This window comes from Geotrypetes seraphini, chromosome 3 (assembly GCF_902459505.1).
Source record: "Geotrypetes seraphini chromosome 3, aGeoSer1.1, whole genome shotgun sequence".
Taxonomy (NCBI): domain Eukaryota; kingdom Metazoa; phylum Chordata; class Amphibia; order Gymnophiona; family Dermophiidae; genus Geotrypetes; species Geotrypetes seraphini.
In genome coordinates, this window is record NC_047086.1 from 151,220,226 (window position 1) to 151,243,280 (window position 23,055).

General features: G+C 45.5%; 2 protein-coding genes across 7 annotated transcripts in view; one reads left to right on the forward strand and one right to left on the reverse strand.

Moving 5' to 3' along the window:
• The window catches only part of ASF1A (anti-silencing function 1A histone chaperone), a 38,819-nt gene extending 33,221 nt beyond the window's left edge, over positions 1–5,598 (reverse strand). The window contains exon 1 of the mRNA XM_033937230.1: positions 5,149–5,598. Coding sequence (XP_033793121.1) covers positions 5,149–5,257 — 109 coding nt within the window. The 5' untranslated portion in view covers positions 5,258–5,598. The remainder of the gene's footprint in view (positions 1–5,148) is intronic.
• The window catches only part of MCM9 (minichromosome maintenance 9 homologous recombination repair factor), a 144,540-nt gene that overhangs the window by 99,640 nt on the left and 21,845 nt on the right, over positions 1–23,055 (forward strand). For 5 of the 6 annotated variants that reach the window (XM_033937220.1, XM_033937221.1, XM_033937223.1 and 2 more), the window contains 2 exons: positions 8,885–9,059; positions 9,318–9,520. In XM_033937220.1, coding sequence (XP_033793111.1) covers positions 8,885–9,059; positions 9,318–9,520 — 378 coding nt within the window. The remainder of the gene's footprint in view (positions 1–8,884; positions 9,060–9,317; positions 9,521–23,055) is intronic. The other variant, XM_033937225.1, reaches the window with a different exon arrangement.

Sequence of the window (23,055 nt, forward strand, 5' to 3'; positions counted from 1 at the left end):
ATCTTGCTTAGCAGCCTGCGGTGTGGGACACTGTCAAAAGCTTTATTGAAGTCCAGGTACACGACGTCCAAAGACTCTCCCAAGTCCAACTTTCTTGTTACCCAGTCAAAGAAGCTGATGAGATTGGATTGGCAGGACCTACCCTTGGTGAATCCCGAAGATTCCCTTCATTCAAGATCGTGTCCAATTTGCTTTTAATTAGTGTTTCCATGAGTTTGCACACTATTGATGTGAGACTCACCAGTCTATAATTCGCAGCCTCTGCCCTGCAACCCTTTTTAATGCAGAGGAACGACATTAGCTAATTTCCAGTCCAGGGGAACTTTCCCCTTACTTAAGGAGAGATTGAATAGCTCAGCCAACGGTTTCGCCAGGACATCGCTTAATTCTCTGATCACTCTTGGGTGCAAATTGTCTGGTCCCATGGCTTTGTTCACCTTGAGTCTTGCCAGTTCACTGTAAACTTCACCTGGTGTGAACTCAAAATTCTGAAACGGGTCTTCTGTGCTTTGTGTTGCCTTCAACCGCGGACCGTGTCCCGGTGCCTCACAGGTGAAGACTGAGCAGAAGTATTCATTCAGTAGTTCGGCTTTATCAGAATCTGCTTCCACGTAACTTCCGTCCGGTCTTCTAAGGCGTACTATCCTGCCTGTGTTCCTTTTTCTGTCACTAATATACCTGAAGAAGGATTTGTCCCCCTTTTTAATGTTTTTTGCCAGAATTTCTTCCACTCAAAGTTTTGACTCCCTAACTGCCATTTTGACCGCTGTAGACCTGGTCCTATATTCTACCTTTGCCTCTCTTTTCTCTGTGCGCTTGTAGGAGAGGAACGCTTTTTTCTTCTCCTTAATGAGGTGCGAGATCTCCGCGGTGAACCATTGGGGTTTATTGTTTCTTTGTCGTTTATTTACTGATTTTATGAAGCGGCTAGTTGCTTCATGTATGGTTGATTTCAGTGTTAACCACTTAGCTTCTACATCATCGGTCTCCACTTGGTCCTGCAGTGTCCGATGGACGAAATCTCCCATGTGTGCGAAGTCTGTGCCCCTTTGTTTTCGTGTTTGATCTTGTAGTGAACTTTTGCCCCTCTCTTATTGTACAAACCCAGCTACTCATTTTACTTCATTCACTCACTTTATTTGGGATTACAAAATACTATTCAAAATAAGCTCAAATGTAATTAAGGTCAACAGTGAACTTAGCTGTTTTAGCATATTTCTTAGCATTTCTGTAATAATATTTCACATTGTTATACCACAATTACTGCACTAAGCAGATCTGAATGGTTTACAGTAAAAAAAAAAAAAAAAAGAGAGAGAAAGAACTCCAACATGTAGACAGGAAGCAGAATATCAGTCATTCAGTATACAAAGTGGAAGAGATAGGAGTTTGGGGATGACTGCGTCAGTGGTCCAATTGCAGTGGAAATCCATATCCCTATGCCAAGTAGGTGAGAAGGCTTGTGTGAATAGCCATGTCTTGAGGACTATTTTTAATTTCTTAAGGGAGAGGATCTTACAGATAGAAAGGGGGAGGGGAGAATTCCAAGTAGACAGGTCTGTAGAAAAGAATGCTCTGTGACCAATGGATTCAAGATGTGCTTGTCATGGTTCAAGTAGGAGTAGGCGAAAATCATTCAATGAGCGTAGGAGATGGACTGGACTGTAAAGGATGGCGAGACAAACAAGATAATTTGGGGACTCGAATCGATAAGCTTTGTATGTCAGCAGGTGAATTTTATATTCTTTGTTTAACCGGGAGCTGATGGCGAGATCTTAGAAGACTGGTGACACTGTCATACCCAGGGAGTCGAGGAGTCGTAGTCAGAGGAAATTTCAGGTACCTGGAGTCGGAGTCAGAAGTACAAAAAACTGAGGACTCCATTTTTGAACTTGGCATACCAATCAGAAGCGATTCTTTCAGCTATAGCACCCACTATATACACAGCACAAATGTTGCGAGCAGCTTCTGCAGCCTTAGAACCTTGATTAAAAGCAAAAAGAAGGTGGTGTCGAAAATGCTCATTTCTCTCAACTTGACATTCCATTTTAACGATCTGAAAATTAACCAGTGCTGTGGAGTTGGAGTAAATTTCGGGTACCTGGAGTCGGAGTCCGAAGTACAAAAAACTGAGGAGTCGGAACATTTATCTACCGACTCCACAGCCCTGGTCATACCTACCAGCTTTACAAAGAAGACTATTGGCCACATCTTGGAGAGTTTGTAGTCTTTTATAGTGTAGTCTGGGAGCTCTATGCAAATGTTACAGTAATCCAGTTTTGAAACAGAGAATGATAGGATTAGAGCCTGAAAGATGTTGTGGTTGAATAATTGAAACCAAAAACAAAAGAAACTGTGGAGAAGATGTTCTTGATGCAAGCGTTTATTCAGTCAATTAATAGTTGCAATAGCAATCCACATGTACACAAGATGGTTGAATAATTGAGCAGGGCTGGTGAAAGACAAAAAAACTTGCCTTGGTCAGGGCTGAAATTTGGGGAAGAATAGATAGTTGGGGAATCCAGAAGTACCCCCAGGTATCAGAAACTGTCAACTGGATTGGTCTTGTTGCTGAAAACAGGATGTGGGGTAGGAAGTTTTGGGAGGGTATTGGTGAGCCAACAGGCGACTGTTTTTTTCTTTATTTAGTATTTGTCTGTTTTTAACAACCAATTTGGGACCATCGATGGGGTTGCAGGGTTCACTGGGAAGAGCAGAAGAATGCATAAAAATGGGATGAGATTGCTTGAGCTCGGATTAGTGAAGTTAGGGGACTTCAGAAAAAGTTAAACGAGAGAGGCGAGAGAGAATGGAGCCTTGTTGTACTCCAGTTTAATGGGTGGTTAGGTGACAGAGAAAGGTAGAACCTGCAAAATTTGACTAATTTAGTGTGTTGGCAAAAGATGGAGTAGAGGTCTCTAGAGGGATTAGAGGATTTCAGCAATAGGTATGAAAAGGTTTTCTTTGTTGCCCTTAAGTGACAGTTAGAGTCCCTATGAAGGCATCTACACATTCTTAAGTCAGTATGTGACTGATTTTTGCCATAGTTGCTCGGTTCTCCTATACTGGGTTCCTCCCATGAGTTCCTCCTCCAAGTGGAATAGGGAAAAGACAGAGCTGGGAGGGCTAGGGTGTTTAGAGTTGTTAAAATTGTATGTCAAGTACTAGTTTGCTCATCTAATGAGATGGAAGGAGAATCATCAGCAAGAGTAAAAAGGTATGAAGGGATATTGTCTTTGTTTACCTTAGAAAGGTAACGAGTTATTCTCTCTACTATAGTGGGATGAGGAGGGGGGAGAAGAAACATAAGACACAGTAAATTGTAATAGGAAATGGTCTAACCATGAAATAGGAGTGGTTATTTTGGAAGAAAAGGAAGTTGATGAATCGAGTTGTGTGACCACCAGGTTCAGGGAGTGTCCTGCTTGATGAGTGGGTGTATTGACCCATAGCCTTAGACTGAGGTTAGTTAACCATGATCTGAAAAAAATTGCCTCATGGGTGACTGAGATCATTCATGTGAATATTAAAGTCCCCCAAGATGACTAAGTTGAGGAAACAGAAGTCCCAGGAGTTTGATGGTAGAGCTATAGAATAGCTGAATGTGTAGGGCAGAGGTGCCCAATAGGTCGATCGCCAAGGCAAAGTGAATCGATCGTGGAGCCCCTCCCGGGCTCCGTGATAGACTCACTTTGTCTTGGCGATCTACCGGGCCGATCAGCTTTTCTCTCCCTGATGTCAATTCTGTCATCGGAGAGGAAGTTCTGGCCAACCAATCACTGCCTGGCTGGGTCGGAACTTCCTCTCCGACGGCAGAATTGAAGTCGGGGAGAGGAATGCTGGTCGGCCCGACACAGGGAAGCAGGGAAAGCTTGGGGCGGCGGCAGCTAGGGGGCCTGTTCCCCGATGGCAGCGGCAGTAGCTTGGGGGAGGGCAGGGAGAAAGAAAGAAAGAGGGCAGGCAAGGATAAATTTAACTTGATTAAGATGAATTGTAAAATCTCAAGTGAATTATCTATGTTACAATGTAATAAAATCTTGTATTAGAAAAGATTTCTTATGAAATCTGCAGTTTAAAAAGAGAGCGCCTTTCTAGTGGGTTCAGAAGAGGTTGTGGGGAGTGGAACTAGGTGAGGGGGGAGTCTAAATGGTCATCTGGGTGAAACGAGAATGCACGTTCTACATGTAACAGAAATGAACTCCAACTTCCTTATGAAAGGAGTTCTTATACTATAAACAGAGGATGAGGAGAGTATCTGCCAAGACTAGAGAAAAGCTGCAAATTAAAATATATATATAGAGAAACTATAGGTGTAAGGAAAGACCTTTATTGGCATGATAATTTTATTCTGCAGTTGCAAGTGTTGGGAAATATGGAAGTCAGAAATCGCCCATGTTTATATAGTGTGACTATATCGTATTCATTGAAGTGGGGTACTTGAAAACGAACTGTACAGTGCCCTGAACATAAACAAGGGCTCTCTCTAGAACTAGCAGTTGCTAATACTATAGCTTAAGCCTGGCATTAGGTCTCATTGTTCTATGATAGGAGCTCCTCACACAATCCTCTTACCCCAGGGGCTGTGAGTGCTGCCTCTATAGTATCCTTGGCCATCCCGGGAATGTAGACCTGACCCAGTAACTTAGACTTTTGCATAACAAAACCAGACCCCCAACGAAAAACCTTTTTAACATATATCTAAAGCAGAGTTGCTTGTTAAAATAGTAGATAAAACAATATTTTTAATATAAGTTCCCCCTTAACTCATTTAACTCCTAGTGATATTGTTGGGAAAAGGCGCCGACAGACTTAACATCCCCACTCGCACTCAAAAGTGGCCGCATGGCTGCTGTCTCCATTCGAAGCAGGTAACTTTGATTTTTATGCTTTAAAAATAACAAGTTGATACCAATGCACACACACACACCAAAAAAAAAAAAAGCCATTCATCAAACTTTTCTATGAACAAGGCTGAATATTCCGTTTAAAAAAACAAACAAATAAAACAGAGCCGGATTGACCTCCGCTGCCACCCGCAGTGCGAAGGCGCGATTCAGCCAGCACCAGGCCCTGGCAAAGTTTTCACTTCTTCGGTCCCCAAAGCTGGCAACTCCGCGGGTGGCGTCCTCTGCCCGGCCAGGTACTCACCCTCTGACAAGTCCTCGATGCACTCAAACGTGATCTCAAACTGGAAAGGGTTGTAGAAGGGAGAGGGATTATCTAGCACCACTACGTTGTTCACCTGAACCTTTGCCATATTTTGAAAACGGAGAGGAGGGAAGAGGGGGATGGGCTTGGGGGGGGGAAGGAGGGAGGGGGGAGGGATAACAAGAGCACAGCAGCGGCCAGGGAACTGTCAGGTTTTGATCGTGCCGGATCCAGCGCTCGCCTGGGCTCCCGCGGCAGCTCGCTAACAAACTTTATTATGATGATGCTTTGCTTTCTTCGCAGCGCCTGAGCTTTATTTCCGGCAGGGCGCTCCGCCCCCCGGCACGTGCCCCCGCATACACATACACACACTCTATCTCCCTTTCTGGGCTCGCGGCTTTCTTTCTCAAGTCCATTCTGCTGTGATCCCGCCACTTCCGGTTCCCATTGGCTGCTGGCAGATAAAGGGTCGCCCCGCCCTTCGCTCTGTGGCACAGCTTCGGCCCAGAGCAAGACGAGCTCCTCCAGGCAGGATCGGGCTGCGAAAGCTATGATGGAGCGCCAGCTAATGGAGGACTGCCGTATAAAACATACCATAGACGTTTCTTTTTACATTCCTGTTCGGTGAGAAAAGTGAAATTTAAGATCTAACTTAACAGATAACATAGATACTTGAAGGGTACCTGTATAAGGTTTGTTTTCAGCCCGTTCTTGAATTGATGTTAGGTAGGTAGTTTATTCAGGTCTGTGGATAAGTCAGGTTCAATGGGTGAGTAGTTAGGGTTACCATAATTTGGGCCACAAAACCCTGGACACTAGTGCTGCCCGATTCATGATTCAAATTGATTCACCGATTCATTTCGGGTGAATCAATTCAAAAACAAAAAAAAATCGGCCTCACGATTCGGTGACTGACCCTCGCCCCCTAAAGCAGGATCGGCAGCGCTACCTCATGTTAGCCAGCCGCTACCACTACCGCTTTAGAGGGTGAGGGGGGAGGGTCAGTCGGGAAGTGCTGTGGTGTCCGGCTTCCCCCTGGCCTCCCACGCATTCATTTACCTACTTCCAGCAGGGAGCAGCCTGCAGAGAGGATCGCCAGTACTTTAAAGATCCTTGCAGGTTGCCACAGAACTCTGAAACAACATCTCATCCCCACTCAGAAACTCAAGCTCCTTCCAATCCTTCCGCAAACACTTGAAAACTTGGCTCTTTGCAAAAATCTAATCACCTCCCATTCTCCAGTATTCTGTCCCTCTCTTTCCTCTTAGTCCCTCTCCTTTATCCTTCATTGTAGTTCCTTTCCTCTTAATTCTGTAAACCGTGCTGAGCTCTGCGCTTGCGGAGATGGCGCGGTATACAAACCTAACATAAGAACATAAGAAGTTGCCTCCACCGGGATCAGACCAGAGGTCCATCGCACCCAGCGGTCCGCACCCGCGGCGGCCCATCAGGTCCATGACCTGTCAAGTGTTCCCTGCCCTAAAAAAACCTATCCTTACTTCTATCTGTATCCTTCAATCCCCTTTTCCTTCAAGAATTTATCCAAACCTTCTTTGAATCCCTGTAGTGTCTTCTGCCCCACCACAACCTCCGGGAGTGCGTTCCATGTGTCCACCACTCTCTGGGTGAAGAAGAACTTCCTGGCATTGGTTCTAAACCTATCCCCTTTCAGTTTCTCCGAGTGCCCCCTTGTACTTGTTGTTCCCCACAGTCTGAAGAATCTGTCCCTGTCTACCTTATCTATGCCTTTCAGGATCTTGAAAGTTTGTATCATGTCTCCTCTAAGTCTCCTCTTTTCCAGGGAGAACAGCCCCAGCTGTTCTAGCCTGTCGGCATATGAAAGGTTTTCCATACCTCTTACCATTTTCGTCGCTCTTCTCTGGACCCCCTCAAGTAATGCTATGTCCTTCTTGAGGTACGGCGACCAATACTGGACACAGTACTCCAGATGCGGGCGCACCATTGCACGGTACAGTGGCATGATGACTTCCTTTGTCCTGGTCGTGATACCCTTCTTGATGATACCCAGCATTCTGTTTGCTTTCTTTGAGACTGTCGCGCATTGTGCTGATGCTTTCATTGTTGTATCCACCAGCACACCCAGGTCTCTTTCAAGGGTACTTACATCTAGCAATGTTCCCCCCATTGTATAGCTGAACATCGGGTTCTTTTTCCCAACATGCATGACCTTGCATTTCTCTATATTAAAACTCATCTGCCACTTTTTGGCCCACTCTTCCAGCTTCGTTAGGTCCCTTTGCAGGTTTTCACAGTCTTCCGTGGTTCTAACCCTGCTGCAGAGTTTGGTGTCATCTGCAAATTTGATAACCTCACATTTCGTCCCTGTCTCCAGATCGTCTATAAATATATTGAACAGGAGCCTAAGGTTTAGTTTAGTTTAGTTTAGTTAGCCATAGGCCTCAGGAGCTGTTTTCCCTCTGCCACGATCTTGCCTCTGACGTCAGAGGAGGGGCGGGACCGCGGCAGAGGGACGACAGCTCCTGAGGCCTATGGCAGCCTGCAAGGATCGCTAAAGTACCACCCCAGGAAAGAGACTTGGGAGTACTGGTCAACAGATCGATGAAGCTGTCCACGCAATGTGCAGCGGCCGCGAAAACGGCAAACAGAATGCTTGGAATGATTAAGAATGGGATCACGAACAGATCAGAGAAGGTTATCATGCCACTATACCGGGCCCCCACTTGGAATACTGCGTCCAGCACTGGTCGCCGTACTTGAAGAAGGACACAGTACTACTAGAAAGGGTCCAGAGAAGAGCGACTAAAATGGTTAAGGGGCTGGAGGAGTTGTACAGTGAGAGATTAGAGAAACTGGGCCTCTTCTCCCTTGAAAAGAGGAGCCTGAGAGGGGACATGATCGAAACATTCAAGATAATGAAGGGAATAGACTTAGTAGATAAAGATAGGTTGTTCACCCTCTCCAAGGTAGGGAGAATGAAAGGGCACTCTCTAAAGTTAAAAGGGGATAGATTCCATACAAACGTAAGGAAGTTCTTCTTCACCCAGAGAGTGGTGGAAAACTGGAATGCTCTTCTGGAGGCTGTTGAACCAGAACGTACTCAGGTAAGGCTAAACTCAGGGCACGATGGACCACTGGTCTGACCCAGCAGCGGCAATTCTTATGTTCTTATGGCTGCTGCACTGCTGGCATTAGGTAAATGGATGTGCGGGAGGTCAAGGAGGAACATGCAGGCCTTCCGGGGGGGACAGGCCTTCTGAAGGAAGTGCAGTCCTTCGGAGAGAAGTGCAGTCCTTTGGGGGGGGGGACAGGCCTTCAGGGGGGACAGTGCAGGCCTTCAGGGGAGGACAGGCCTTTGGATGAGTGGGGCCCTGGTGTAGAAGTACATGGAGGGAGGGAAGGGGGGTTCAAAGAGACATGCATATGCTTGACTTGGGGGGGGGAAGAAATAATGGGTCTAAAAACAGAGGAGAGGGAGAGAGATGGTGGACCATGGGATTTAGGGAGGGAAGGAACAGAAAGGGAGGGAAGTTAGACACAAGGGATGGTGTGGAGGGGGGGAAAGAGATACTGGATAGGAGGGTAGTTACTTGGCCTGGGATATGGAATAGTTGTGGACAAGGCGGTGAGAAGTCACCCTGGAGTCGGCTGCTGCTATCCCATTGTTGAACATGGTAGTGATTTGAATGGGAAAATCAAAATGTACATTTAGAAAAATAAAACGTAAAGATGAAATATCTTTATTTTCTTCTTCAAGGTTTGACGGTGACAGCTGTGAAGGACTCTGGAGAATGGAATTTGGAAGCTGGGGCACTGGTGCTTGCAGATGGTGGCTTGTGCTGTATTGACGAGTTCAACAGCATCAAGGAGCATGATCGAACCAGCATCCATGAGGCAATGGAACAACAGACTATCAGTGTAGCTAAAGCAGGGTGAGAGATGCTAATACAAACTGAAATAATGCATCACTGTTGTTCTCTTTGTATTATCCTAGTATGCTCTGATTGTTAGCACACGCTAAATTGGTTAGCAACCCTTGTTGAATTCCCCCTTAAATATACATGTTAAAACCTGCTCTTAGCTTAATCCAGTGACTGTTGCATCTGGAAATCTGCCCTGGGAATGGAATGTTTTCTTAGAAGCAGAATGCTCTTGCAGCTTATTGCAGACTCTTGGCCTTTGTGTTTTAGACTGGTGTGTAAGCTCAACACAAGGACAACCATCCTGGCAGCTACAAATCCGAAGGGCCAGTATGACCCTAGGGAATCGGTATCAGTGAATGTAGCCTTGGCTAGTCCTCTCCTGAGCAGATTTGACTTGGTTATTGTCTTGCTGGATACAAAAAATGAAGAGTGGGATCGTATCATTTCCTCCTTTATATTGGAAAATAAAGGTAAAAGTAACATTTATTGGTTTGTAATTCCATTGGCTGGCCAACCCATTGGTAACTAACGTGTCTAAAAATAATAAAGGGTAATAGTAACAAATAAAACAATTTAGGTGCCTATATTTATATCCACAGTGAATTCCAGCTTATATCTACTCCATTTACTAATTAAAAATCAAATTGTTATATACTTTGGAGCCTTTACTAAGCTGCGTTAAGCACCAAGGTGCTTAATGCAGGAAAAATGGCCTAATGCAGGACTTGCTAAAGTGTTCTGCGCTAGTTATGTTATTTCTGCATGCTAAGGGCCTATTTTACAAAGCCGCGCTAGTGGCTGTAGCGCAGTAACAGCCCCGAAGCCCATAGAGATTTAAAGAGCTTCGGGGCTGTTGCCGCGCGGCTTTGTAAAACAGGCCCTAAGTGTGTGGACTAATAGCTGTTTGTTACTGCATTTTTGTGTTTTATTATTCAGCTTTTGAAGAAAAGAATCTGTTTAACCATGTTTGCTATTGTACTCTTGTTATTAATATTAGTTGGCAATTGAAGAGAAGAATGTAGATTTTATTATGTAGATTTTATGATATGGTTTGTTTTTATCTTATGTATGTTTTAAGTGTAAATTATTTAGTTTTTTGTAAACGGTATAAAAAGGTTTAAATAAATAATAGCAGACATTCTATTTTTTGCCAAGCTTATGGAAGGTTTTGTATAGTTACAGTTAATGGAATATTTGGATCAATTTTCCATTTTGCATTTCCCAATCTGGATTTCATCCACAGTACAGTACTGAAACAGTACTGGCTTCATTACTAGATTATTTGTATACTTTGTTTAGTAAAGGAACCTTTATACTTCAATTTGATTTAAGTAGTGCTTTCAGTCTTCTAGATCACAAGAAATTGCTTAATGTTTAGAAGCAATTGGTATTTCTGGTGAAGTACTTCAATGGTTTCAAGGTTTTTTTACAAACATGCTCCTACCAAGTTTGAATAGGTGATACATTTTCTAGTAATTGGAGTAATCCTTGTGGTGTTCCCGAGGGTTCTCCCATTCCCCAGTGCTTTTTAAACATTTATCTGGCTTCTTAGGAGTCTGAATTAACTACCTTAGGAACAAAATTATATAGTTATGTGAATGACATAACCATTGCGATTCCAATTCCCTCTTTACCATCTCAATCTATAGGTCTTATTGCCACTGTAATTCTCGTTGTTGAGCAGTGGATGGTAGAGTTTAAGTTGAAACTTAATTAAGATAAAACAAAATTATTTTTTGCTAGCCCATCTAATAAGATTAATCAAGAGATTTTGAAATTGAACAGCACCTCATATCCTATTAATTACACTATTACAATTCTAGCGGTTTACTTGGATCGTCAGAAGAAAAAAAGAGCAGGATCTCCACAAAAACAAATCAGAACAAAGCAAAAAATGGAGTTTCAAAGATAATCCAACCAAATAAATAAAGACTTTCTCCAGTCATCCATGATTTTGAGTATTCTTCAATTCCTTGGTTGGACTATCTTTGGAATTCCATTTTTTTGCTTTGTTTGATTTACTTGGGTCAGAATTTATCAGTGGGTACTGTGCCGCCAGCCACTGTGCACACTTCTGAATGGCTGGACGAACACGTGGTTACTCATTACCATGAGCCTCCAAATAATAGTCAGAACGGTCCAAGACCAAAATTCAGCCATTTCTTTATTTCTCTTGCTACAAAAAAACAGAACTTGACCACAAACAGTGCTGTGGTAAACGCCCACAATCATTTACAATTCAAAATACCGTATTTTTTGCTCCATAAGATGCACTTTTTCCACCCCCAAAAAGGGGGTGCGTCTTATGGCGCAAATACACCTCCGTGTGCCGCCCCCCCCCGGCGTTCTGCTGCTGCTAGTGGTCCCGTCCTCCCCCCTGGCGTTCTGCGGCTAGTGGTCCCATTCCACGCCCCCCGCGTTCTGCTGCTGCTCTTTGCCACCCCCTGTCGCCCTCTTACTTTATTGCCGCCACAGGAAAAAAAGAGAAAGGACGGCAGTGTGCAATTGGGCCCACAAGTCTTGCCCCGATGTCAACTTCGGCGTCGGAGAGAAGGTCCGGGCCAGCCAATCACTGGCCCAGACCTTATCTCTGACATCAAAATTGATGTCGGGGCAAGACTTGTGGGCCCTATTGCACACCGCCGGCCCTTCTCTTTTTTTCCTGTGGCGGCAATAAAGTAAGAGGGCGACGGGGGGTGGCAAAGAGCATCAGCAGAACGTGGGGGGCATGGAATGGGACCACTAGCAGCAGAATGCCGGGGGGGAGGACGGGCCCTTGGTGGAGTTGTGAAAGCAGGAGTCAGCCACTGCCGTGTCAGCAGCAGGAGTCAGCCTTTCCCTATCAGCAGCAGGAGTCAGCCGCTGCCATGTCGGCAGCGGCATTGGATATATGCTGCGGTCCAGGAGTGCAGGAAGCAGGAGCCTTGTTTTGGTCAGAGAAGCAGGCTTTTTCGTCTTCTGTGGAGGGATCGTCGGGCTTCTGAGATGGCAGTGCTGCAGTTCCTGCAGTGGGGCCTTGATAGAAACATAGAAGATGAAACATAGAAGATGTCTGCCCACTCTGCTTACCCACCCCCTGTCTATGCCCTAATGACCCAATTTTCTTATCTTGACCCTCGTAGGGATCCCACATGGGTATCCCATTTATTCTTAAAGTCTGGCACGCTGTCTGCCTCGATCACCTGCACTGGAAGCTTGTTCCAATGATCAACCACTCTCTCTGTGAAGAAATACTTTCTGGTGTCGCCATGAAATTTTCCGCCCCCGAGTTTGAGCTGGTGCCCTCTTGTGGCCGAGGGTCCCTTGAGAAAGAAAATATCATCTTCCACTTCGACACGTCCCGTGAGGTACTTAAATGTTTCGATCATGTCTCCCCTCTCCCTACGTTCCTCGAGAGTGTAGAGCTGCAATTTGTTCAGTCTCTCTTCATACGAGAGACCCTTGAGCCCCGAGATCATCCTGGTGGCCGTCCACTGAACCAATTCAATTTTGCACACATCTTTACTGTAATGTGGCCTCCAGAATTGCACACAGTACTCCAGATGAGGTCTCACCATGGCCCTGTACAACGGCATTATGACTTCAGGCTTTCGGTTGACGAAACTTCTATTGATACAACCCAATATCTGCCTTGCCTTAGATGAAGCCTTCTCCACTTGATTGGTAGTTTTCATGTCTGCACTGATGATTACTCCTAAATCTCGTTCTGCTGAAGTCCTAGTTAAAGTTTCTCCATTCAAGAAGTACGTCCTGCATGGATTTCCGCTTCCGAGGTGCATGACCTTACATTTCTTAGCATTGAAGCCTAGCTGCCAGGTTGAGGACCAACTTTCCAATGTAAGCAGGTCCTGCGCCATATAATTCTGTAAACTGCATTCACTTACTATATTACATAGTTTGGCGTCATCGGCGAATAGTGTTATTTTACCTTGAAGCCCTTGAGTCAGATCCCCTATGAATATGTTGAAAAGGAGTGGACCCAGGACCGAGCCCTGTGCCAATTTCAGGGGTGTGTGTGTGTGTGTATTCAGTGAGAGGGGGGGGGGTGCAGCTTGGTGCTAGTGGCACTGGTAGGGCACGGCTTGGGAGGTGAGCTTCTGATTATTTGGGGTAGTGGGGTGTTGGTAGGTTGGAGTTTACCAGGGTTTGGTGAAGGGGATTTTTTATGCTCCTTATGGCGCCTGCTAAAAAGTCTAGTTCCAGGGGAGGGAGGGGTGGTGGAGCTCGGATGGGTCGTTCTGCAGTGGTGGCAGTGTCTGTTGGCGGACCAGGGAGGAAGAATCTGCATGGCAGGAAGGAAGGCAGATTTTGTGGAGTTGCGGCAGCAGTGGGCGAGTGGTGGACCAGGGAGGAGGAATCGGCATGACAAGGAGGAAGGCTGGCAGGCTTCGGTGTGGAAAGGAGGAAGGCTGGCAGGCTTCGGTGTGGGATGGAGGAAGGACAAAGGCTGGAAGGCAGTGAGGAAGAGGGGGGCAAGAGCTCGGGACATAAGGAGGAAGGGAGGGAGGGGGGAATAGAAAGAGACAATTGTTTGGCCTGAGGAAATAAGGAAGGAAAGAAAGAAAAAGAAAGAACTATCTAGTGCAACCAGAAATCACCAGACAACAAAGGTAGGATTTCAATTTAGTGCTCAAAATCTGTCTGCTGCAGTATATTTGTCTATTTTTCTAGGGGGCTGGGTTCAGAGGCACAATTTGGTTCAGAATATTTTTTTTCTTGGTTTTTCTTCCTCTAAATCTAGGGTGCGTCTTATGGTCAGGTGCGTCTTATGGAGCGAAAAATACGGTAATCATCTTCAGCTTCAAACAGAACAAAATAATCACTTTGAAACTCAAACAGTTTGTGGGGGGGAAAAAACCCTTGTCTCTAGGGTAAACTGGAACAGCTTTCCCCTCTCTCTGTCTCTGCTGAAAGCAGGACTTTACCAATCACTCTCTCAGGTCACTTCCTGGGACAGGTGTTGGTGCTTATCATTCAAAACAAACTAAAAAAAAAAAGCTTCATTGCCTAACTGCTTCTTAGGCTTTGTGCACAGCACTAGTCCTTAATGGATTTATCAGATAAGGATTCAGGTTAGAGCAAATGGAGATAGCAGTAATCCCACAGCTGGAACATTTCCCCTCAGCCCATACTGCAGGGATATCAGTGCTTCTATCCTATCCCCCACTCTAGGTAACAGTCACAGTAAGCTTTCACAGTACACAAACAGTAGCCAGTTCACTTTTAAAGTTGAAAGAAAAGCATTTACAATTTCTGTAGTTCCCAACCTTTTTGCTTGGCCAGCAACACCTCCATGGCTACTTCCTCTCCAACCCCATTCTGGGGATTACTTGCCCACTCGTGAGTAACTTCCATGGGCTGGAGTTATTCTAATGAGGTCTCCCCATTACTCTCAGCAGCATCCAACATTTCTATGTCTGTCTTCTGGAGCTTTCCTCCAAATCCTCCTTCTTGCGGGCCTGCTGCTTAAGTTTGGGTTCCTCTCTCCTGTCTCTCTCCACTCTCCTCACTGTGTAGCGGGGCACACCCTGATAAGGCTTGTTTTTCCTCACAGGTGCTTCCTGTGTATTTAGGATGGTCATTAATCTCCAGGGACCCTGGTGTTGCTCTCTTTTCCTTCTGCTGGGGAACTGCAACCCAAGGTCTGGTTTGGCAGCTAACCTCTCTCCTGTTAATGTGAGTTTTTTTACTTTTACCCACATCCCTTTCATTCTCGTGGGTTTGGGATGCCCTGGCACCTTCTGGGCAAGGAATATAGGTCCCTTTCTGGGTCTACTTAGGGCACATGGGCGTTTAGATGGCGCAGCACTGCCCTGTCTGTTAAAGTACTCAGATAGATGCTATTGTCCAGAAAAGCTTCTTTATGATGTGGAAACTAAACAGTTAGATCATATTTTAATAATAAGGGCTAGATTCACTAAGCCAGTAATGTCCAAAGTCCGGCCCACGGGCCAGTTGCGGCCCGTTCTTTACTTCCATACGGCCCCTAGAGACATGGCTGATCAATGTCTTTCTCTGTGTCTGAGCCATCGCACATCCCCGCCCCCGCTCTTTTCTATGTGCCTGGCACCGCCTACGACGCAGGAATGCAGAAGGATTTGAAATCTGCATTCCTTCTCTCACCACGCAGCCATCTGTAGCCCCATGTAGAGTTGACCGAGGAGGTCTACTTCCTGTTTTAGTAAGTGCAATTTTATCCATAAAGCCCTGTTGCTTCATATAATTCCATATATATGTATATAATGTAATAAAAAAAAGTCCAGAAAGCAGCGCCGAGAGGTAGAAGGGGAGGGGAGGGGCGGTGCCGGGACCTCCGATAACAGTGCGTCCTTCCTTATCCTGTTTCTAGGGACTTTTGGGCCTTACTGCTATATTCATTTGATGTGTGATAGACATGTTTTTTTGCGCTGCACTTTATTTTTTAATTTTTGTATCTTCTAGTAATGTTCCTAGCTTAGTGTTCAGGTTGCAATTCTTATTTATTTGATAATAATAATAATAACTTTATTTTTGTATACCGCAATACCACAAAACAGTTCAGAGCGGTTTACAGGTTAAGAGACTGTACATTTACAGCGAAGTTACAGCATATCAGAAAACAGTTCAGATCAATTTATGCAATGCAGGTGCAGAGAATAATTAACAATTATTTGGTATAAACCAGTGAACAATTACAAAATGATCCAATAATTGTTGCATGGGGGGTGCAACCGGGGAGGGTAAGGGTAAGGGAGGGAGGCGAGGTTGGGATTATTAGTTTGGTAGGGGGGCGGGGGTTAGAGGAATTTATCAAAGAGGTATGTTTTGAGAGATTTCCTGAAGGATTGATAAATTGGGGCAAGAGAGATGAGAGTGGACAAGCAGTCATTCCATTTGCCAGCTTGGAAAGAGAGGGTCTTGTCGAAAAATCTTTTGTAGATGCATCCTTTTGGGGAGGGGTAGGCAAACAGGTGGGCATTGCGTGTACAGTTAGAGCCTGGGAAGGCAAAGTGGCGTGACAGATATATCGGGGCTGAGCCAGTTAGGGTTTTGAAGCAGAGGCAGGCGAATTTGAAGATGATCCTTGCTTCGAATGGTAGCCAGTGAAGTTTTCTATAGAAAGGGCTAATATGGTCTGACTTTTTGAGCCCGTAGATGAGGAGGACGGCGGTGTTCTGATTAAGTCGTAGTCGTTAATGGTTTTCTTGTAGGAGCCCAGATATATGATGTTGCAGTAATCCAGGGAGTTTAGGATTAGGGATTGGACCAGCAAACTGAAGGTGGGGAAATCAAAGTACTGTTTGATGGAACGGAGTTTCCAGAGGGTGGAAAAGCATTTTTTGACCTGAGTATTAGTGTGATCTTCTAAAGTGAGGCATCGGTCCAGGATGACTCCGAGGATTTTTATAGTGGAATTGATTGGATATGTTAAACCATTAAGTTGCAGGGTGGTGGACGATAGTTTGTGGTTGGGACTTGCAAGGAAGAACTTAGTTTTTTCTGGGTTAAGTTTCAGTTTGAAGCGTGTGGTCCAGTTTTCTACCATGGTGAGGACAGTTGAGATATATAGTTCTGTCTCATGTGACAGTGAGGTGATGGGTATGATGATTGTAATGTCATCTGCGTAAATATAGGATTTCAGGTTACGGTTCGATAACATGTGTCCCAGTGATGCCATGTAGATATTGAATAGTGACGGGGATAGGGGGGAGCCTTGGGGGACTCCGCAGGGGTTGCTCCATGTATGGGAGAAGGTTCCGTCATTATGGACTTGGTAGGTTCGGTTTTTTAGGAAGCCTGTGAGCCAGGTTAGTACTTGTCCGGAAATGCCAATGGAGTCGAGGCAACTAATCAGAATGTCATGGTCTACTAGGTTGAAGGCACTGCTGAGGTCAAACTGGAGTAACAGTGCGCTGTTTCCCCGTGAGAATAGTTGGAGGAGGTGATTGGTTAGTGAGGCTAGAACGGTTTCCGTACTGTAATTAGTGCGGAATCCAGACTGGGAGTCGTGAAGGATGTTAAATTTCTCTAGGTATGACGTGAGATTGTAATTGACAAGTCCTTCCATGATTTTTAGGAAGAGAGGAATATTGGCGATGGGTCTGTAGTTGGAGGTTACAGAGGGAGATTCTTTGGGTTTTTTGATTATTGGAGATACGAGGATGTGTCCAAGTTCCAGTGGGAAGTGGCCGGTTGACATGCACAGGGTGATCCAGTTGAAGAGTTCCGCTTTGAAGGGGAGGGGGGCAGTTTTCATGATGGATGGAGGGCAGTTATCTAGTAGACAGTTGGATTTGGAATATTTTGAGTATAGCTTGAGAAATAGGTTCCAGTCTGGGTTTTTGAAGTGAGACCGGGTCATGTCAGCCGGTGAGCCATCATTTTCTGGAGAGGGTGGCTGGATATATGGGTAAGTGCTAGTTGTTGTGAGCGTTGTTTTCAAGTTGAGAATCTTGTTGGCGAAGTAGTCCGCTAGGTTTGTTGGGGAGGGTGGTAGATGGGTGGGGGAGCTTTTATGTGGGACGGTGTCAAATAAGGAGTTGACTAGTCTGAAGAGTTTATTGGTGTTTAGGGATGGGGTGTTGATAAATTGGGAGTAGTGCTTGTGGCACTTTTCTTTGATCATTTTTTTGTATTCTGTAACTTTAATTCACCAAGAGTGTCTGTCAGTGTTTGTGCCTGATTTGCACCAGGTTCTTTCCAGTTTGCGTACTTCGCGTTTGAGGGCAAGTAGATCTGCATCAAACCATTTGGCAGAGGAGCGATGTTTTATCTTGCAAAGTTTCAGTGGAGCAATGTCGTTTAGGGTCTTATTGCTGAAATTGTTCCAGTCTGAGATGAAATTAGGGTCAGGATCTGGGATGGATGTTGGGTTGTAGTGGGACCAGAATTCTTCTGGGTTAAGTTGGCCTCTAGACCATTTTGTTTTTTCTTTGTGGATGGTTCTTGGTTGTTTTTTGGTTTGTTTTTTAAGCCAGTGTAATTTGAAATTGCAACGGAGGTGGTCAGACCAGGGGGTGGTGGACCAGTTTATTTCTTTGAGGCAAATGCTGGGGGTTGAAGGGGTATTGGGGAGGAACGAGATCAGATCTAGGTGATGTCCTTTGTCATGGGTTTTTGTAGGGGGTGGTTTAGAGAAACCTAGGGATGTTAGGAAGGAGAGGAGGTCGGCCACGTTGGAATTTTGTTCCTGTTCAAGGTGTAGATTGACGTCGCCAGCGAGAAGATTGTGAGTGCCCGAGACGGAATTTGTGAGGAGGTATTCATAGAAATCTTCTTTAGCTTGGTTCCATTTGCTGGGGGGGGGGGGATGTAGAATAGAGTAACAGTTAGGTTGTCTTTACAGTCAGCTTTGGAGATTTTGCAGGAGAGGATTTCCAGGGAGTTGGTCAGTTTAGAATCGAGGATTTGGAACTGGAAGTGGTCGCGGAGGATTATTGCTAGGCCGCCTCCTCTTCTAAAGTTTCTTGATAATGGAATGATTTTGTAGTTTAGAGGGAGTAGGTCTCTGATGATGGTGTCCTGGTCGGAGATTAGCCATGTTTCGGTGAGGAGTAGGATGTCGAGGTGGGTTTCTTCTAGCCAATCCTTGATCAGTTGGGCTTTGTTTCTAGCTGAGCGGATGTTCAGATAGGCACCCGAAATTGTTAGGTGTTCCGGGGGAGTGATGGACTGTGTACTTGGTAGATTTTTTAGGAGCCTGTTTCTTTTTTGTGTTGGTCTAGGTCTAGAAGAGTGTCGGGTGGAGTTGATTACGGTGATCGGGAATGGACCTGATTCCTTGTAGTCATGGAGGGTATTGGAGGGGAGAAGTGGTTTATCTGGTTTGATGGTTCTGTTCCAGGTGAGGTAGGTGGGGATGGGTTCAAATGCTAAGGTTGTGGTGATCCAATTTCTCGTGCTGAGTAGATAGAGAAGGAGGAGAGTTAGCAGTTTTCCTGTGAAATTAGGCATGTTGGGCCTTGCAGAATTTGGATGGGGAGAGATGAAGGGTTGGGTTGGGGTTGGAGGGGAAGATTGGTGGAGCTGGGGTGAGTTGAGGTAGATGTAAGGAGTTGAGGGAGATTGATTCTGCAGTAGCTGGTAGGAGAGGATCGGAGGTTGATGGGTCTAGCTGGTGGAGGGATGGTCAAGTGATGGAGTAGTCAAGATTTCTGAGACTTTGGTTGGTTTGGGAGGAATCAGTGCTGGAGTGAGAGTGGGTTGTCTCTGGTCAGGTAAGACAGTGAAAAGTTGTTTAGGTTGGTTAGGGCATGCGATTGGGGCATGCAGTTGTGAAGTTGAAGTCATGCAGGGGGAGAGAGTGATTGTCAAAGCATGCAGATTGGTGAGAGGAGGTAGTCATGCAAATACTTAGCTGCTAGGCCGGTCTGGAATATCCCGGTCAGGTTGGAAATTTGAAGCAATCGTTGGCACGAGGCTGTCTGGTCAGGTTTTGAGGAGTCAGATCTGGAGAGCTGGATGAGGGTGGTGTAGGGTGGAGAGGTAGCTTTGGGCTCCGCTTGGCCGCTTCGCAAAGGCGCGTGCTAAGGCGCAAGGCGCGCGCCTTTGCCGTGCGCCTTCGCCGGCGCGCCGAACGGCGACGCGCCATTGAGGGAAGTTTTTAGATCTCCCGGCAGTTTTGGGGGGGCGGAGCAAGCTCACACGCCCGGCCTAGCAGTAAGATGTTGTTCGGGAGATGCAGGAGGAGGCGATGTCGACGGGCCCTCTTCAGGAGCAGGGCAGGCAGTCTCGGCGGGTGCGAGGTAGGGCAGCAGCGGCTGCAAAAAATGGCTCCACGCACCATTGAGGGAAGTTTTTTAGATCTCCCGGCAGTTTTGGGGGGCGGAGTAAGCTCACACGCCCGGCCCAGCAGTAAGATGCGGGAGGTGCGGGAGGAGGCGATGTCGGCGGGCCCTCTTCAGGAGCAGGGCAGGCAGTCTCGGCGGGTGCGAGGTAGGGCAGCAGCGGCTGCCTAGGCACCTAAGCATCACTTTGTATGCGCTGATTGTTTTTTTTCCCTTTATTACAGCCACCTGTATGGTGTTGAATCCACTGTGAGGAAGCAATTCTGTATGCACAGCGAGACATGACCTTGATTTCCCTTTTTATTCGTCTTTGTTGCAACATAGAAGCGTCACTTCTCCCTGTGCTGCGTCCTCATTGCGCACATCTATTAGTGCTCGGGCAAACACACTTAGGGCTTGGGTGAACACACTTGAACCAAAACCTCTGGCACTGCGCTCATAATTTCTCCCCCTTCTGGCCAATTTCTAAAATGGCAACTGTAAATAAGAGAAGAAAAGTTGACAGTGAGGGCCGACGTTTCCAAGATAGATGGAAAGTAGAATATTTCTTCACTGAAATACGGAATTACTGCGTTTGTCTGATATGCCAAGAGACTGTGGCTGTTTATAAGGAATTTAATGTCAAGAGACACTACCAGTCGAGACATAGCACATATGACAAGCTAACAGGGCGTGACCGCGCTGAAAAGTATAAGCAACTTGAAGCTGTTTTAATATCGCAACAGCGATTTTTTACAAGAGCCCGTGAGTCAAATGAAAATGCCACAAGGGCGAGCTATGAGGTTGCAACGTTAATTGCTAAAAAAGGCAAATCTTTTCTTGAGGGTGCATTTATCAAAGAATGCATTATGAAAATGGTTGAGAATATCTGTCCTGAGAAGAAGCAAGAGTTTGCCAACATTTGCCTGGCTCGTAACACGGAGAATTGAAGATATTTCATCAGATATTAAGAGACAGTTGACGTCCAAAGTAGTGGATTTTGACTTCTTTTCAATAGCCTGTGATGAAAGCACGGATCTATTTGACACAGCCCAGTTGCTGATTTTCATGAGAGGGCCTTCAGAGCCTTACGGGCCAAACAAGAGGAACAGATTTATTTGTTTCTGTTAGTTCTGCCATAGATGACATGAAACTGCCTTGGAACAAAGTTACTGGGATTACTACTGATGGGGCACCTGCCATGGCTGGTGAACGAAGTGGATTATCAACCCTAATCTGTAACAAAGTGATGGAAGAAGGAGGCAAAGCTATTAAACTCCATTGTATCATTCATCAACAAGTTCTCTGTGCTAAATATGATCATGTTATGAAACCGGTGCTAAAGACTATTAATTTTATTCGCTCTAAATCCCTGTGCCACCGCCAGTTTAAACAGTTTCTTCTGGACATCCAGGCTGAATACGAAGATGTTTTATATCACAACGGTGTAAGATGGCTCAGTCGGGGGTCTGCACTTCAGCGTTTCTACTCTCTCAGGAAGGAAATTAAAGAATTCTTAGACACAAAGGGACAACCGATGCAAGAACTATTTGATCCTATTTGGCTGGCTGATTTGGGGTTTCTAGTTGACACAACAAAGCATCTGAATGTACTGAACACAAGTCTTCAGGGGAAAGATGCAGCGGTGAACCAGCTCTATTCACACCTCAAAGCCTTTGGAACAAAGCTGCAACTTTTCATAAGGCGGTTGTCACAAACACAGCCCATTACCATACATTTTTCAGCGTTGCAGGAAATAATGAACAGTTTTCCACAGGATAATATCAGTGCGCAAATGAGCAGATATGCATCTCTGGCTGGGGAGTTTAATAGGCGCTTTCAGGATTTTGAAGCTATTGAAAAGGAACTCAGCCTTTTCTCCTCTCCATTCTCTGTTGACCCCAATGATGCTCCAGATCAGCTGCAGCTCGAGTTCATTGAGCTGCATTGCGACAGCGAGTTACGCAGTCGTCACCAACAGCTCTCTCTTGTGAACTTTTACCACCAACTGGATAAGAGCCGGTTTCCAGAGATTCGAACATTTGCTAAGAAAATGCTGAGCTTGTTTGGTTCAACATATTTGTGTGAGAAGACATTCTCTGCTATGAACTTTAACAAGAACCACGTGAGGACAAGACTAAGTGACTCTCACCTGCGTGACATTTTGCGTATCAAAACCACTGCCTTTGAAACAGACCTAGCCTATGTGCTGAAGTCCAGATCTCAGTTTCACCCTTCACATTAGTGGAGGCCATTTTTTTCAATAGAGATGAATACATGATAAAAAAATCTCAGCTAATGTTAGTTGTGTTCCCGGCATATATTTCAGCATCCTGTGTTGTTTTTTTTCATCTGGCCTTTAAATATGAAAGGCAGAGTGATTTTACTACTGTTTAGAATTGTAATTCAAATCGTTTGCAATAAAGTTTACATAAAATAGTTCATTTGTACTTAATTTTAAATGTCAGGCAAAATGGTCGGCCCCACGCGCATGTTCACTTCATCAAGTCTGGCCCTCTTTGAAAAAAGTTTGGACACCACTGCACTAAGCAAACCGATCATGTACCGATCGTTTTGCGACCTGATTTTACTTTGGCCCGATTCACTTACCTCTCTGCCGATCCGATTCCGATCCACGCATGCAAATGAGGGGAACAGCATGCAAAATAGGCAGGGACGCAATTCACAACACAAATTTCACGCTGGCTGATCAACCCAAGAAGCGACTGCTGGGGACCAGTCGCAAACGTCCTTTCCGATTCTCCATTGCCGCCCTGCTCTCTGTCCTGCTCTCCGGACAACCTGCTCTCTGCTGCCCCGAATCTCTCCTGCCTGCCACCCTGCTCTCTCCCGAATCACCGCCCGAATCTCTCCTACCTGCTGCCCTGCTCACCCCTGAATCTCTCCTGCCCTTCCCCGCACAGCGAGCCTATGGTTTTAACCCCCAGGTTTAAAGGGGTTAAAACCACAGACTCGCTGGGCTAAAAAGTAAAGTAAAAATAAATAAAAAGTTGTGGCTCGGACAGGTCTTAGATGCATGCGCAGACCTTCAACAGATGGTCTGCACATGCGTCGGGATTGCACACTAGCGATCCATGCTGGCAGATGGGGGCATTCCTCCGATCAACCTCATTTGAATATTACTGGTTGAAGAATCCATCAGACTTACCCTACAAGTTCTGTCTGCTTTGAAAGTCATATATTTGTTATATGGACTTTTTATTCTCCTGTGTATTCTGTGTATTGTTAAACTATTTTTA